The 15,990-nt window shown below is 35.9% G+C and overlaps 1 protein-coding gene and 1 long non-coding RNA gene across 2 annotated transcripts; one reads left to right on the top strand and one right to left on the bottom strand.

Moving 5' to 3' along the window:
- Positions 1 to 948: 948 nt before the first annotated feature.
- Positions 949 to 13,149, top strand: LOC580618 (tudor and KH domain-containing protein). The gene is made up of 11 exons (XM_780666.4): positions 949 to 1,025; positions 2,039 to 2,185; positions 2,763 to 2,881; positions 3,936 to 4,137; positions 4,504 to 4,643; positions 5,306 to 5,450; positions 6,356 to 6,552; positions 6,885 to 7,060; positions 7,758 to 7,822; positions 8,391 to 8,545; positions 9,247 to 13,149. The coding sequence occupies exons 2-11, from the start codon at positions 2,086 to 2,088 to the stop codon at positions 9,433 to 9,435; spliced, it is 1,488 nt and encodes a 495-aa protein (XP_785759.2). The 5' UTR covers positions 949 to 1,025; positions 2,039 to 2,085; the 3' UTR covers positions 9,436 to 13,149.
- A 272-nt stretch (positions 13,150 to 13,421) lies between these two features.
- On the bottom strand, positions 13,422 to 15,806 carry LOC115919493. Its single transcript, XR_004061877.1, has 3 exons — positions 15,646 to 15,806; positions 14,908 to 15,152; positions 13,422 to 13,828 (listed from the first exon to the last, which is right to left on the bottom strand). It is a non-coding gene; the product is annotated as an uncharacterized LOC115919493 (long non-coding RNA).
- Positions 15,807 to 15,990: the final 184 nt, after the last annotated feature.

The raw sequence follows: 15,990 nt of genomic DNA, 5'->3' as shown, positions 1-15,990 counted from the left end.
TTGGGGGGGGTCTCGAAATTTGAAAAATTGACATTTGGCTCCGTTGGGGGGGGTAGGGCAGTGGCGGATCCAGGGGGGGCCCGGGGGGCCCGGGCCCCCCCCCCCCTTGAGAAAAAAATCATGTAAAATCACGTGATTTTTACGATTTTTGGGGGTTGGGCCCCCCCCCTGGCGCTCAAGAGGGGGGGGGGTGCAAATTGAAATTTTTTTGAGGATCAAAAAAAAAAAAAATGTGCTCACTACCCCCCCCCCCCCCCCCCCCCCCCCCCCCCCCCCCCCCCCCCCCCCACTGAGCGAATTTTTGGCCGGCGCGTTATTCAAATTTTCGGGAGCAAAAAAAAAAAAAAAAAAAAAAAAAAAAAAAAATTGTGCTCTGTACCCCCCCCCCCCCCCACTGAGCGACTTTTCGGCCGGCGCGAATTTTCGGCCGGCGCGAATTTCAAATTTTCGGGAGCAAAAAAAAAAAAAAAGTTGGGCCCCCTCCCCTAAGAAATCCTGGATCCGCGCCTGGGGTAGGGTCACCTTTTTAGGTCGGCCATGGGAATATTTTTTTTATATTTTTTGTTTAATAATTTTTTTTTTAATCCAAAGGGGGGGGGGGGTTAGTGGGGTGATGGGGAGGGGGGGGGGTAACCCCCCCCCCTGTGTACGCGCCTGGGTTTGACTGTATAAAGTTTGTTTTAAGTTGGTTAAACAAAAAAACATATTGTAAAGAAATATCAAAGGATTCTAACCATGACATGAATATGATAAAATATGCTGAAGAATGCCGACATATTTTCACATCATTCAACAGGCGCGAACGCGTAAATGTGCTGACGACTTTGATGAGTGGTTGACTATGAGGGACCATTCCAGGATAAAAAGGGTGCACAATTTAATGACACTTACAAATTTTGTAAGCCTCCTCCCCCAATCCGCCACAACTTGAACAGGATTATTATGGAAGCCCTCTATCGGTTGACACCGAGGCAGGGATCAAGGGACGGAAAAGATAAGCAGATGTCAACGAAATAATTGTAAATGTAAGCACTCTTGCTTTGTAAATGAAATTTAATATTACTATGAATGGCAATGGAATGAGTGTGTAATTTATGGTTCTATGATGCAAATGAATGGTCTTGATTGAACCAATTTTTATTATATATCGAGGTTGTGATCTCAAGCTACATGCTACAGCTGCTTTACAGCGCAACTCCACTATCGTGTGGCCCGAACCTTGCGGGGGCCTTCTTTCTAGCGCCCCGTTAGCCATGTCTTTTACGTTACATTTCGTACTCTTCTTGGTCTTGATCTTGTGCATGTGCCCCTTGCCGCGGCATGGGCATGTGTCGAGTTAAAACGATTAGGCCTAGATCTAAATATCATCGTTAATAATATTTTAATAAAGTCACTTTATCTATTGCACCGGGAATTATGATTTAACATTCCTCGCTTTATTGATTTTTAATGTTATTGTTAGATCTAGAGTCTACCTTCTGTTTTAATTTAATAACTTGACAACAGTAGATTTCTAGATCTAGTCACTGGTACAAACAAGTTGCATGCAAGCAGGCCAACGGCATAATTGGTGGATGGATGGCCATATTTGGAGACTCTCTCTCCCACTTGTTGAGAGAGTCTGTCTCCCATATTGGAGATTTGGCTTACGTTAGGACAAAAGAAACAACTTAATTTCCACCAAATTGTTACCCCTCTGAGGTAGGCAGCCCATTTCTTTTGCGGGTGGATTACAAATAACAAAAAGTTATAAAAAAGAAAGTAGGGGTCTAGACATTAATTTAAGTTACAGGAGATGGTTAAATAGTGTAATTCATCACATTTTCATAATGAGCTGAGGTTATCCCTTTGCAGGACATGTAAGTAAAGGAATAAATATACTACCAAAAATCTTGAAAAAAGTCGGTCAACAGAGACTAGTCTTTAAAATTATAGGGAAGAAATATCCAATTTTGTTTGTCAGTGCACCTCTACTGCTCAATACAGAATACTAATAGTTCAATTTTATTCTCTGCTTTCATTTTTATTTTTCTTTCAGACTATAAACTACAGAAAAAAATAGCAGAAGACCTATCAAGATTAAGAATGATTTCAGAATTATCAACCAGACAAAAAGTGGCCCTGGCCATTGCGTTGCCTGCTTCTATGGTTCTCATCTATCTCTTGTTCAAGAAGAGGGATGATTGTAAGTACGAGAGAAAGCTGTATTGTCTTCAGATACGATCTTGTTGAAGTTTTAAAAAATCAGACACTTGCTGTTTAATTATGCTTTGCAGTCTGCTTGTCTCCCCATACTACCCTATTGTGAAGAATAATATTATGTTATCATTTATTTTTTAGCTGTTCTAATAAAAAATCACAGCTAATTATGGTCCAATCTCTTGTCAATGTTATACCAAAGTGCAAGCAAATTGAATAATTGAATGAATACATGTTGCTCTTATGCTGTGTTCTGTACCATTTTGTACTTGTTTATTTGGTAGAATATCATTCCCCTGTCTATGTTATGTGAACAACTTGAAGGAAATGGGATTGGTAAAATTCTAACAAATTGTAAAATCATTGATATTTTCTATTTTAATATAAACATTAAGTCATTACAAAATTGATGAAAGATCCAAGTAAGAAAGAGTAAGATTAGAGCATTCTGCTTTTACACTTCATAAAATACATCCAACTGTACTTATTTACAATTGAACATGATGATTAATTCAATGTGTGTGATTTGTGGTACAAACATACTTCACTTTTGCTCTTTTTAGATGATGCACCTGCTCCATCCAAGCACGTGGCCACTGTGCAAAGACAGACTCTTGAGATGAGCATCCCACACAACAAGGTTGGACCTCTCATTGGGAGAGAAGGCATCAACATCAAGAGGGTCAGTATTCACCTCTAGCATTTGATAATTGCTTTACTATAAGTCATACTGATATGGTGCATGAATTGTTTTCTGATTAAACTTAATACATTCTTCTAAAATATCAATTAGCCAACCTGCCTCTGGCATCCCATAATTGTAAGTACTAGTAAATAAACTACTGAGTTACTCAATGGGATAGAAATTTGGTTTAATTTTGTGAGCGTCGATTTTGGATTGGTGATCTGTCAAGAACAGTAGGAACAAAGGAAGCTGAGCAAGTGTAGTCATTCCAGAGAGTTATGCAAATGGGGTAAAGCAGTTATTTCCTATATTGATTTTATCCATGCAATATATGCTATACTGACATTAAAAAGGAAGCCTTAAACTTTTGTTATTGAAGACCCCCATACATTTATTTATATTTTGTGTATTCTCTTTTTCCAATGAAGGGAAATCAAAGAAAACAAATAGCATTTATTTAGGTTCGATACATTGCAACACCAGTAGGGTGTAATACATAAGGTCCTCCTCATTTCACTTTAGAGTCCCTCATACTTTCTAATTCTTGACAGGGAACCACAATGTCCCCCTAAAGTATGATACCCTGGGTATATCATTTGTGTTGAGCTCTTTTGGGGAAACGGTTTAAAGATAAAGACCAGTTTTGGAAACGCCCCCCTCTCAAAAAATGAAATGGGAGCTCTTATTACCAATCATGTGAAAGAATATGTTTTGTCTAATATGTGACCATACATCTATTTGGACCTGATAGATATAACACACGTGTCGCGCACATGACGCGCAGTCCCATATACATCTTTCTGTGTACAGTGCTTGTAACTTTACCAAAACTGAGCCAAATTTCTTATCATTTTGATGATTCCAGAACCTTGCAGTACACACCAATACTTATATGCTAGATGATCCACCTTTTCTGATCGATTCCACAGCGTTTCTTTCACAATGCAATCGCATGACCATAACTGGTCTTTATCTTTAAAGGATATGTGATTTCCAGCATGTCAAACAAAAATGGACAATCATCCTTTAAGTCATGTTGAAATAATTACAGATCCAGTCTGAGAGTGGAGCTAATGTCAGGTTCTCTGATGAAACCAAGAGAGAGGATAAGTCCGACAGACTCCTCCGTATCCAAGGTAACCGGGATAGCATCTTCCTGGCTGAGAGACTCATCCTGGATTTCTTGTCAGAGCAACCTGAAATCATCACAAAGACTCTCATGCTTCCTCAGCAAGCTGTAGGAAGAATCATTGGTGAGTAAGAGGCTGCAGAAAGAGTTAGAATCAAAATGGAGAAATGCAATATTTAAAGGAAACTGTCTGCAATATTGGACAAAGAGACATACTGAAGCTCTTTGTTTTGCACTCATCAGATTGAACCACCCAAAAAAGGCCGAAAACCAAAGTCAGACAATATAAACAGGAACAAAAAGGACCAAAGCATGCAGAAAATGAAATGAGTTCTGTTCTGCTTTCATAGCTATGTTTTTTTAATTTCATTTTTGATATTGTTGCTCGATCTCAGTATTCGGTTCATTCTTGTAGCAACGTGTCTCTATTCTCTAAGCAGTACTTTGTGTTTAAATCTTTGAACGTTTGTCACTTTATGTCTGCTTGCAGGACGTCAGGGAACAAACATCAGAATGATACAGAACACTAGTATGGCCAGAGTGAAGATTGATAGGGATATAGTGGATGGGGATGATACCAAAAGACTTTGCACCATCAGAGGATCTATCCAACAAGTGGACACCGCTGAGGTGAGTTGGAATTTCTACAGTCATTTTGTTAAATTTTGTATTTCAACTAGTGGTATGCTACTTCTCAAAATATGCTGTTACTGCCATTACCCTCCATTCTGCCTAAATATGACATTTCCAGGGACATATTAACTTTATTTTGTTCACGTATTATACTGTATCCAGGGCTTGATACTAATAGGAGCCAGGTGCACATTGCCCCCCCCCCCCCCCCCCCGCCCACTTCCCAACAATATATATATACACAAATAATAGATAGTAGATAATATTTTTGTTCTTTTTAATTAACTCTGACCCTAAAAATATCAATTTTCATTGATGTACACTCACTTTGTCAGGCATAACCGTGACAATTTTAACATTCTTAGTCCATGTTGGTAACCCCAGACGCCTGAGCGCTATATCAAGAAAATAACACACTTTTAAGATAACTAATATTCCTCTTAAATACATATCGTCTCATTACACTGCAAAAAAAGTGTAACATGCATTTCATCAGGATATCAGCGTACTTCAGACTTTATGAGGTTTCTTGTAGTCAGGCCGAGAGAATGCTAAGAATTTATGTTGGACGGTTTTAATTTATGATGATGACTGTAGGATGACCTTGTTTTGAATACTCGATTGATGATGTCACATTACCTTTTTGATCTTTTACCCAGAACATGATAATAGACGAAATAAATGAAATGGAGGATTACAATCAAAGATTAGCTGAGGCAGCTGCTAATAGGAAAGAGAGACCTACAGGGAAATCAGCCAGGAGTGTATCACCCCAACCAAAGCTTACTCTCAACCCTGCTCCAGGTAGATATACAAAAAGAAATTGAATTGGAGAGTGAGACTGAAATTAAAAATACAGATGAATTTCCAAAAATGATGTATTGAAGCTCTGTGATAAAAGGGCTATGATAAAGTGTGTTTGCTTTTCTTTGCATTTCCTTAAAAAAATTGGAGTACCTCAACCTGCATACTGGTACTATTCATAAGCATTGAGCTTGAATACCATCTGAATTGTGTTATAGTTAAATTTGAATGATTTTTGTGTTTGATTGCTGTGGAATTTGATTGCAATTTCAGTTGTATGTGATACCCATTCTTGAAAATTAATCAATTACAATAAGTTGTTCCAAGTTTTCTTGTAGTATTGGTGCTCTTTGCTCTCTGTGTCAGTATGACTCCATAAGAATTTACCCTTTAAACACTGCAACTTAGTTTGTTCACTTTTATTCAAATTGACAAGAATAACTACAAGTAAATTTGAAGCATGAGAAAGAAAAACCTACATAATTTAACATGATAACCCACGGAGTGCCAACAGTTTATCTTGTATCTTTGGGGTAGATTTTGTGATATAAACTTTGTGTTAATATGGTTCAAATTTACCAACCATAACCATTATCAATCATCAATCTGCTAGAAGACTTTTGATATGTTTTAGATACATTATCGTCTAGCAGACAGACAGGTTAGTATATCTTTGACTATGAGGTGTTATTGTATATACAACTTGTGTAATTTATACTAATACTCACGAGAGTATTAAAGTCACCTGTTGACAACAAGAAGGGCTCTTTACACTCTTAACAGTATAGGAGTAGTAAGCCTTCTGGCTCTCAGCAGCTGATATCATCTTTCATTTGGTAATGCTTTCATATTTTATGTTTTACTTAAGACATTTGACGTTGTTTGTGTATATTGCATTGTTACAGAAGAAGAAGGAGAATGGCAGATAGAGTCCATGTCCACTGCAGAGCCACCAAGAAACAGAGATTTCTTCACGGTCTATGTGTCAGCTGTAGAACACCCAGGTCACTTCTGGTTACAGATAGTCAACAGTAAGGCGCAGGATCTAGACCTGATGCTGATGAACATGTCAGAGTTCTACAACAACCCAGATAATCAAAAGGTAAATGGAAGAGAAGGAGGATTTAAGGGTAATCTTGCATTCTGGTGATGATCTCACAGATTCAAACTAAACTGACCCTGAACATTTAAATATTCTGTGGAAATAAAATATATTTGCCAAACAACTATGGTAAAAATGTGTTATAATTGACAAATGAGGAAAGAAGTTGGTGGTGTACCTGCACATTTCAATCAGTTATAATGAGAACAGAGGCCATAGTGTCACAATGATTAAGTTCACTTTGTCCCTCCCAAGCACAGGTGATGCCAAAACATGAATAATAATTGCTTGTTCTAACCACGCCTGATCTATGAACAATTCTCTTTTGACAGGCTTACGAGCCTGACAGTTTGCAGATAGGTGAGATCGTGGCTGCTCCCTTCTCTCATGATCAGATGTGGTATCGTACTCGCATCCTTGGTTTCCTTGACGATGACATGTTGGATCTTTACTTTGTTGACTATGGAGATTCTGAAGCAACTCCAAAGTCTTCTGTTTGCACCTTGAGGTACTGTTTGATAGAGCGGTCACTAGATGTGGAAAGTCGCTATCACATTCTCTACTTCTTCCGTACAGAGCCAGAAGGATGTTAAGTCCTTGTAAATTGGTGTTAATCAATGCCCTTCTGAATCTGCATTGATGAGTTTAAATGTTTACATTGGATCATTCACAAGTAATACTCCTACTTAGTATGAGAGACTTCGGAAATAGATACCAACCTGGGTAGTAAAGATATATCAATGCATCATTTCAAGAGATTAGATGCCCCGAGTCCTCCCAAAACAAAGCCCCAAGGACATTCCCCCAGTCTACTCAAATCATGTAAAGGCAAGAAAAGGAAATATCCACCTAGAACACTCATAATGAGGGTATGCAGAAGCATTCCCATTTGAAAAGATCAAAGTGATAAATTACTTTTCATCAAAAGCAGAAAGTGCTCTGAATTTTTAAAGCTGTTTGACATGAAATTAGGGATTATTCACAGATAAGTAATACTTCTTCTATGAGTTCCTAACTAATTTCATGTAAATGAGTATGTTGTCCATTTTAATTACTTCATAAGTTTCTTTAGTTTTATTTCTCAAGAAGGTTGTGTCATTATTTCTTAAGCATCTCTAAATGTTGATGTGTGCGCTTTATAAATATTGTCAATATTGTTATCACTCAAACCTTGTAATATGTTTTCTTCTTCTTCTTGTTGGCAGAGATGATTTTCTCGTTCTACCTTTCCAAGCTGTGGAATTCTCACTTGCTAATTCATTTCCAGCTGGTAAGTACTAAGTATGTAGTGTCATATGTTCCAGAGTGAACTGAATCCTGCAAATATGTATATCTTATAGAGAAGGAGATTATGTCATAAAGGCTTTCCAGTGAAATTCAAGCATTCTTGAAAGGAATTCAAACTTGCTAATACATTTTCACTGTATAGGTTCCAAGTGTGATCGAGTGAACGTTTAAAAGACTGACAAAAATAAATAGTACAATCAGGGAAGTGCAGAAGTATGGAAAGTTTGAATCTACACTGTACTGTTAAAATTACAAATGTACTATGTGCTGAGTATTGCAAAAATGTATGTATGGGTTGGTGAATTCACTCTGAATATGATTGCCTCTCCTGATCTATGTTTCCTTGATGGGCTGCATTGTTACACATTTGCTCAAAAAAGTATTAAATTATTCATATTTTGATGTTTGCACTTGCTAAATGCAGACCCCAAAGTCAGGATAATTGGTATATTTCAAAAGCAGTTTCAAAAGTAGAAATTTTCAGTTACTTCATTTACTCTCTTCATGAGTCTTTGTTTATTGTTTCTTTCATGTCATTTCTGTTTGAATAGTTGGTGATCAATGGACTGAGGAGGCTATAGATTACTTTGAGCAGTTAACTCATGTTGCCAAATGGAAACCCCTACAGGCCAAAATAATGGACTATCAGAGTACAGATATTGGTACGATACCATGCATCGAACTCTTTGATACTACTGGAAGCACGGTAAGTTTACCTCATTCGCATTGGATAATATTCAGTATTCCTTATTTTTCTTTCTTTCTTTTTGGGGTGGTAATATGTAAGATATTCTCTATTCTTAAGTTGTTACATATTTGATTTTCATATTTGCAACATTACCAGCAAAATGACTAATTGTACGGCAAGTCCAAGCTATTTTTTCCCCATGTGTTGTGAACCACATCTCAGATTTTTGTATATCTGGTTATTGCATTCAGTAAATAGAGTATGAAGTAAAATGATATATTTGATATCTATTTATGTTCAAAACTTTGCAGAACTTAGTAACATATGGGGCATCAAGTGAAAAACATATTGGACTAGCCCTGTGACAAACAATGATTTTAGGCAAAGTGAAATTTAAGAGCGTTAAGATTATATGGATAGAAATATCCTATTTATTCACTTTGCAATAAACAATATATCTTTTGTGCATACAGTTATCAAAACTCATCAACTTACTGTCTATTGGTTGTAAAATCATAGATGTATATTGTTTGGTTAGTAATTTTCGAGAATTCTTGTGTTTTCCTTTAAAACACATGAAAATTGTTTGTGAATCTTTTCATCACTATGCAGGGTTAGTTCAAATTGACAATTTTCTACTTTTTGTTAAATACAGATAGCTTTCTTATATACTCACTTATGATAATGTTTCCTTTTACCCCTTCCTCCAAAAATAAAAGGATACAAATATTGGAAAGCAGCTGAGACTTTACGGGTTTGCCAAATCAAAGAAAGACAAAGAGAGGGAGACGCCCAAAGTAACAACTGACACAGAGGCTTCGTCTGCTATGCCCAGTGCTATGCCCAGTGCTGCAGCAACATCAGAGGGAGATGGTCCACCAGAGTCAGGCAACTATGCAAGGTCATGATGTAGATGAAATGTCTGAACAAAGTTAGCCACTACTCTGCTCTTTCTACTGTTATTTCGACTATGATAGAACAAACCAAAGCTTATGCTGGGAAACAGATAACACTTACATGTTCCACCGATGACAGATATATGTATTTTAGTTTTTAGTTTCGGAAGTAGTTACAGTTCTATCACTTAAATGATTTTTCAATTCAATTATTATGTTATGTAGATGGGCTGAACTTAAACTTGTAGTAAAACTGTAAATCCATTTTGGATAAATAGGTTGTACTTTTCATTATTCACTTATTCATTATGGTATCGTGAAGGGATTAATGAGAAAATTAAACTTGTTTAATTTGTTAGATTCATGATGTAACTTTTAACAAAGATTACCACTCAAGGACTACTTTTAAACCCCAGTCGGAAGTCAATAAGTGATCAGTTACAATTTATGAGTAACATTTATCACATTTGAAATTCAATTGAGAAAACTAGGTAGTTTTCTTTGACTACCGGTATGAGCCGTCTTGAAAGTTGAACCTCTGGAAAATTTGCTGTGAATGGATTGCATATAAAGGTCTTTTTCATTCACCTGCTGATAGAATTGAATCTGGACCATGGTCTTGACTTTTCTGATATACTTTTATAAATTAATGATTTCTTTATAGCACCTTACTTTCTGTTCCTATCAATCTGCCCTCATCCTTACCCTCCTGAGTTGGACTTATGTTGTGGTGACTTTACTGGTAATTAAGATTTCTTTCATGCATGCAATTCATATGACATTTATATATAGAGAATTTCTATGTAGTAAAGACTAAAATGAACAACACATTATGTGCCAAACTCATAAAGCTCATGTATAGTATTGGTAAGCTACCAAAACAAATTTTTAAGATTTCTTTGATTTTAGTTCAGTAATAGGAAGGTACGACCACTTCAAATCTGTTATGAAGTTTTCAAATTAGAATTGAAACATGATTAAGATCCTGGCTAAAATCTAAATTCCCATCTATGTGTGAGCATAGAAACTATGTGTACAACCAATAGACAGCTATGTGTGTGTGAACTTGAACAAATCTCTGTTGTCTTGCTGGGCTATGAGCTCAGGCGTTGATGGAGTGGAGCAATGGCAATGATGTGGGCTTTTAGAAAAATACAAATAAAGTCATGGACAGATCATCAAAATATGTGGTACATGTGACTTTTGATACATACAAGTGTGGAGCAACATGAGCAGGAACTAAGTGGTTCCTGTGGAAAGCCTTTAGGAATGAGAGATTCCAGTCTTTCCAGTATTATATCAATGTTATTCATGCATTCAGAACCAGAGCATTATCTTTAATAACTAACAGGTAAACTAATTTGCTGTCTACCAAAGATGAGCACCGGTAGCTTTTTTTCCTGTATTTATCTTTCATTCATTTTATCAGCATGTTTTGACTCTTGCGTTTTAAAAACATTGCTGTGTCGTTCAGGTGCTGCATGAGGAATGAAACATTTGAAATCATTGTGCTATCAGGAATTGATCAAGAAACCAATGATAATGATTACTAAAATTTGAATTGTTATATCTATGTAATTTTAAGGCCTTAAGGCTCGTTCAGATATGAGCAGCAAAACTGTAGCATTTTTGTAGTGATGATGTAAAGTGTAATATGTTTCACATTTCTGTATCTTATAACACAGAGCTCAGTGAATATCTGCAAGTCCTTTGTTGCACCAAGTTGCCATTCGTTATAAGGATTTTTTTTTGTTCACTAAAACCATAACTCATTTCATAGAAGCAATGTATTATTTGTTCATGTTCATATGTCTGCTGGTTATTTCTTACCATCTGTCAACAAGATTCTTTGATAAATGTATGATTTTTGGTTGTGTCTTAGATGTATATATGCATAAGACTTGAAAGTGTGCAATACAAAGATGCCAAAACGGTAAAAACATTGGGATTTCATCATCTATGTATAAGATTATATTTTTCTTCATTTTTTCTGAGTATGATGATAAATAAATTGTTGCAATACAGATTGTATCTCACATGGATATGTTATGTGTCACTCAAACTGTCACAGCTCGAGTCAAGTTGGACAGAATATGTGCTACTTACCGGTATTCTAAAGGCATAGCTCTTGTATACTTTGGCCAAAACCACGAAGGTTTTTACTTTTTTCACATAATTATACTGACTACCGAGGTTTGTTTGTCTAAAGCATGCTCTTTGAAAACGTATTGCACTCCATATTTTGTTTAATCTTGAAACACACAGTGAAATTGTGTAGGACCTTTGTTGCATACAGGTACTTTTTTCATCCTTGCATGCCAATCATTTAGTACACAACAGCACACACACACACACACACACAAACACACAAAGTCTCAGTTCACCACTGCATGTGTGATCAAGCCTTTAGGAAGTTTAATCTATTGAACCCATGGTCTAAACCATCCTTTTCACCTCAAATGTGAACTTAAGTAACATATATAAGCATGTATAATTGTGTTAGCGCCTGCCCATTAGACATTAGGACATGGATGTAATATGCTAATGGGGGTTTAAAGCATGGTTAGTTGTAAAACACATTAATGAATTGGGCCATTAGGATAGGCATAGCACTTGCACACATAGGTATAGAACCTTCCATTCTTAGGCAGAGTGTAGAAAGTATAGTACTGGTTGTAGTTGTTTTAATATTTAGAGAATTTATTTTTGAAAATGTCATCAAAGACACCATCTCAGGAGAAATCATGTTTGTTACGTTAAGATCAGTGAAATAATATTATGTCTGTTAACTATTCAAAGTTGAAAAAAGAAAAAGACAGGGTTATTTGACAAGACAGTAAGTACCTTGTTGTTCCTCTTCCACTAGCTATGATCCAAGGCATATACATCTATGTTCAATATGCAAGTTATGAACCTTCATGTAGTCTATAAATAAAATAATAATCTCTCAAACTGCCAGCAGTATCTGTAGTTATACAGAAGCTGAAAAGTCAATTTTCTTTCCATACTTTGTAATTGGTAAAGATCGGAAGGATGTTGAAATGATTTACAAACAAGAAGAGTTGTTCATTATTTGACATTGTACTTTACTATTTGTAATGTACTTTTCTCCTTATTTGTATTACTAATTCCATTTATTAAACTCCACTAATTTAATTTCACATTATATAAGCCATTTGTTGTCATATAAGCTACATACATATGATTGATATATACATTTTAAAGTGATATTGTAACTAACTTGCCAGCAAATCATTTTACAGTATCTTGATAATTCTGACAAATACATTTGTATATATGTCTTTTATATCTACTAACAAATCATTGAGGTTCTGATTGAAGAAAGAGGAGAGAACAAATTTCAATAAATACAACATACAGGTTTCTAGGTGAATATAGAGAGGGTTGTAGAAAAAAGTTTAAACTAATTTACAAGAGTAACAATATTCTAACAATTGGTGATAATAGTTTTAGTTTCATTACAAGGCCATTTAAGCACTGTAACTAACTACTTTTCATGTCTGTTCAGTAATCAATAAGAATGTACTACTATGTATGTTTTTCACTATACATGTATTTGTTACTTTTCTATGGTACCAAGTAATGTTTAATGCTATGCCAGTATCACTGTTATGCATGAGGCTTGCTGTTCACTACACTCAACAGCAGTGTTTTTTGTTTTTTTTATGAATAATAAAGTTTAAGGTTATGATCCTTCAAAAGGAAGATTGTATTTTGTGTCATTATTATTTTTTCTCTTGCTGGCTTTCCTTTTTTCTTCTCTAAATTCTAATCCCTCTAAGATCTTGATACAGGCGGAAAAGAAGACTTTAAGCCAAATATTAATTTATTAGCTTTACTTATTCTGAGAGATTTATTATATTCTTGCCCATTAATCATCTCCTACTCCTCCTCCTCCTACTCCTCCTCCTCCTCCTTCTCCTTCTTCTCATTCTTCTTCTTCTTCTTCTTCTTCTTCTTCTTCTTCTTCTTCTTCTTCTTCTTCTTCTTCTTCTTCTTCTTCTTCTTCTTCTTCTTCTCCACCTTCCTGATGAATCCTCTTTATGATAGATCACAGTATTCCCATTCATGGTACCCCGAACAAATTGTGCCCCAGCAAAAATTTGAGACCCCCCCCCCCAACAAAAAATGGGGGACGGGGCAGGTGCCTTGTTAGAGAATTCAGACTCCCACCCCTTGTCAAAAATCCTGGGTCTGCTGCTGATGTTATTTAGCAGCAAACACAGAAATTTTTCCAGTCCTCTTTCAGAGCAGGGCATAGGCAGTTCCTCACCAAACAGACGGTAACAATTGTCCAGGATACGATGAGCATGGTGCAGTAAAACACCGTTGGATCCCAGTATTTTGAAGGTTCTTTTGTCTTGACAGGCGGCTCGGGTATACTCTGAGGAGTTAAAAGAAATATTAAGGCATCATCATCATCAACCATTATCAGTATCATCATAATCTATTACTACTACTAATAATAATGATAATGATAATATTAATGATAATAATAATGATAACAATAATAACAACAACAACAATAATAATAACACTAATAACAACGACAACAGTAAACCAAACTTTAATTCCAATCACATGATTTACTTAAACCATCAGGACACTCAAAATGCTACATGTTCATTTAAAATATCAAGGGTACGTGTTGCATTCAAAATGATATTGTAATTTTGTCCCTTGTAAAAGCCGTGGTAGCAATAGATTTCCTTGATGGACACAGTATGATATTTTTAGATTTGAAAAACGGTGTGATACATAATTTCTTATTTCAAGAGGAACTTCGAAAAACAAAGTCATCGAGTGGAAGAAAAAAAAGTTCCAAGAATATGGTTATCATCAGCCAAATTATGAAATGTCAATGATTCTTAAAATCACCATTGTCCTTCTTTTAGCAGGAGATGTTGATTCTATTCCAGTTTGATAAAAGGAAAGAAAAATTATAAGTTGCCTCGACCTATAGGTATATAACACTTCTTTAAAAAGGAAAAATGGGCTATTAAAATGGCATGAAGAAACAAAAAATAGAGAAATAATTGACCAATTTTCTTCAGTAAATTGGGGAAATATCGCCCATAGTAAGCATATAAAGTAGAAGGAAAATGAGGGCAGCCGGGACTATGAACAATGAAAAACGAGAAGGGATAAGTGGAAGAAGTGGGCATTCAATTGATGTTAAGGCCAACCATCGCCGCTTTAGGACCTAAATTATCTATTAAATTAAAAAGAAAACATCCCTTCTTAGATAGAGAGCGAGTCCTCTCTTTAAAAAGGAAAGCCGGGGGGCAATCACCACCGCCCCCCCCCCCCTACACAAAAAAATAAGGAATGATGAAAACAAAAAGGGGAGGGGAAAAGGGAAGGAGATGAGAATAGACTTTTTAATATTTCTACCAAGGTCCAACATCACTTTGGGTCACACTTTGTACAATTGTAATTCAAAGGAAAGATCTCCCTTCTTACATAAATAGCAAGAGACCCTGCCTGGGCGTGGTGATTTGGAATCGCAATGTCATCACTCGTCTCCCTGCTGCTAATTCCATGTTTCGTCCATGTCTTGTTGGCAATTACAGGAACACTCGTGGTTCTATTACTCGATGGGGCTTCTATTTGTTCTTCCATATTCAGCGAAGATGGAGATGTTGTAGAGCCTTCGGGGATGCGTGCTGGTGACTTCGAATCGGTGACATGGCCTTCTATCAGGAGAACTGAAACGGGACATCAAGTCATGCATGAATGAAAAAAATTTAAAAAATGAGAGGTGAATTGGATACTTCTACTTCTACGACGATACTCAGCAGGATCCATAAGTCAGGATGTAGTGCTGAGGAATAAACTATCTAGTTCTTGGATATGGATGATATAACTCAAAGCCATACCTCCAGTTAAAATTCCCTAGTGGAATGTTCCGGAGGAATCCAATCCAAGATCCAAGATAACCATAGAATTTATAATTCGTTAACGTACCGAGTATAGAAATCTAAATTGAAAATATTCTTTTGGTTGAAGCACTTGTATGATATTGATTTTTTTTCTTTAGCTGTTTCTGAATTTCGTTACTAGATTTTTTTTTTAAGAGAGATATTTTTTTATCTTTGCCCCATCAGAGGATAAATGGTTTTAAAAAGATAGAGTCTATTTAAAAAAATATTTTCTTGTTCTTATACTTTTCTTCTAAGAGGTTAAAATTTAATATATTACACTTCAGGCCGACGTCAGTATAATCTTCCTTAGTTATCCTCTGTTTTTGTTTCTCCTGTTTAATCAATTATGTCAAATCTTTATCACAGACTAGACAATTTCAAAGAAAATTGCTTTAGAGCTAGAGAATTAGTCTGTTCGTAGATAATTATATAGGATCACTGTCTATTCTTTATACTTTTACCTTACCTTCTTTAAAACCAAATCTTACAGATTTCACCTACAAGAATACTTGTGTTCGATGCCATTACTTTATTCGGCGATTTTTACTTACCGGTGCCCATCTCTTCTGATAAAAGAAACAAAACGTAGAAATAACCTAGCGGCATTGCAGACATAATTTTG

The sequence above is a fragment of the Strongylocentrotus purpuratus genome, unplaced genomic scaffold (genome assembly GCF_000002235.5).
Source record: "Strongylocentrotus purpuratus isolate Spur 01 unplaced genomic scaffold, Spur_5.0 spur5_scaffold_6, whole genome shotgun sequence".
NCBI lineage: Eukaryota > Metazoa > Echinodermata > Echinoidea > Camarodonta > Strongylocentrotidae > Strongylocentrotus > Strongylocentrotus purpuratus.
The sequence above is the reverse complement of the archived record's forward strand: the minus strand, read 5'-3'. Positions and strand labels throughout refer to the sequence as shown.

Coding starts and splice junctions, on each gene's coding strand:
- LOC580618 (XM_780666.4), top strand. CDS start 2,086: ATGATTTCAGAATTATCAACCAGACAAAAAGTGGCCCTGGCCATTGCG. Junction 4,138..4,503: donor AGCTGTAGGAAGAATCATTG/GTGAGTAAGAGG, acceptor GTCTGCTTGCAG/GACGTCAGGGAACAAACATC. Junction 7,823..8,390: donor TGCTAATTCATTTCCAGCTG/GTAAGTACTAAG, acceptor CTGTTTGAATAG/TTGGTGATCAATGGACTGAG.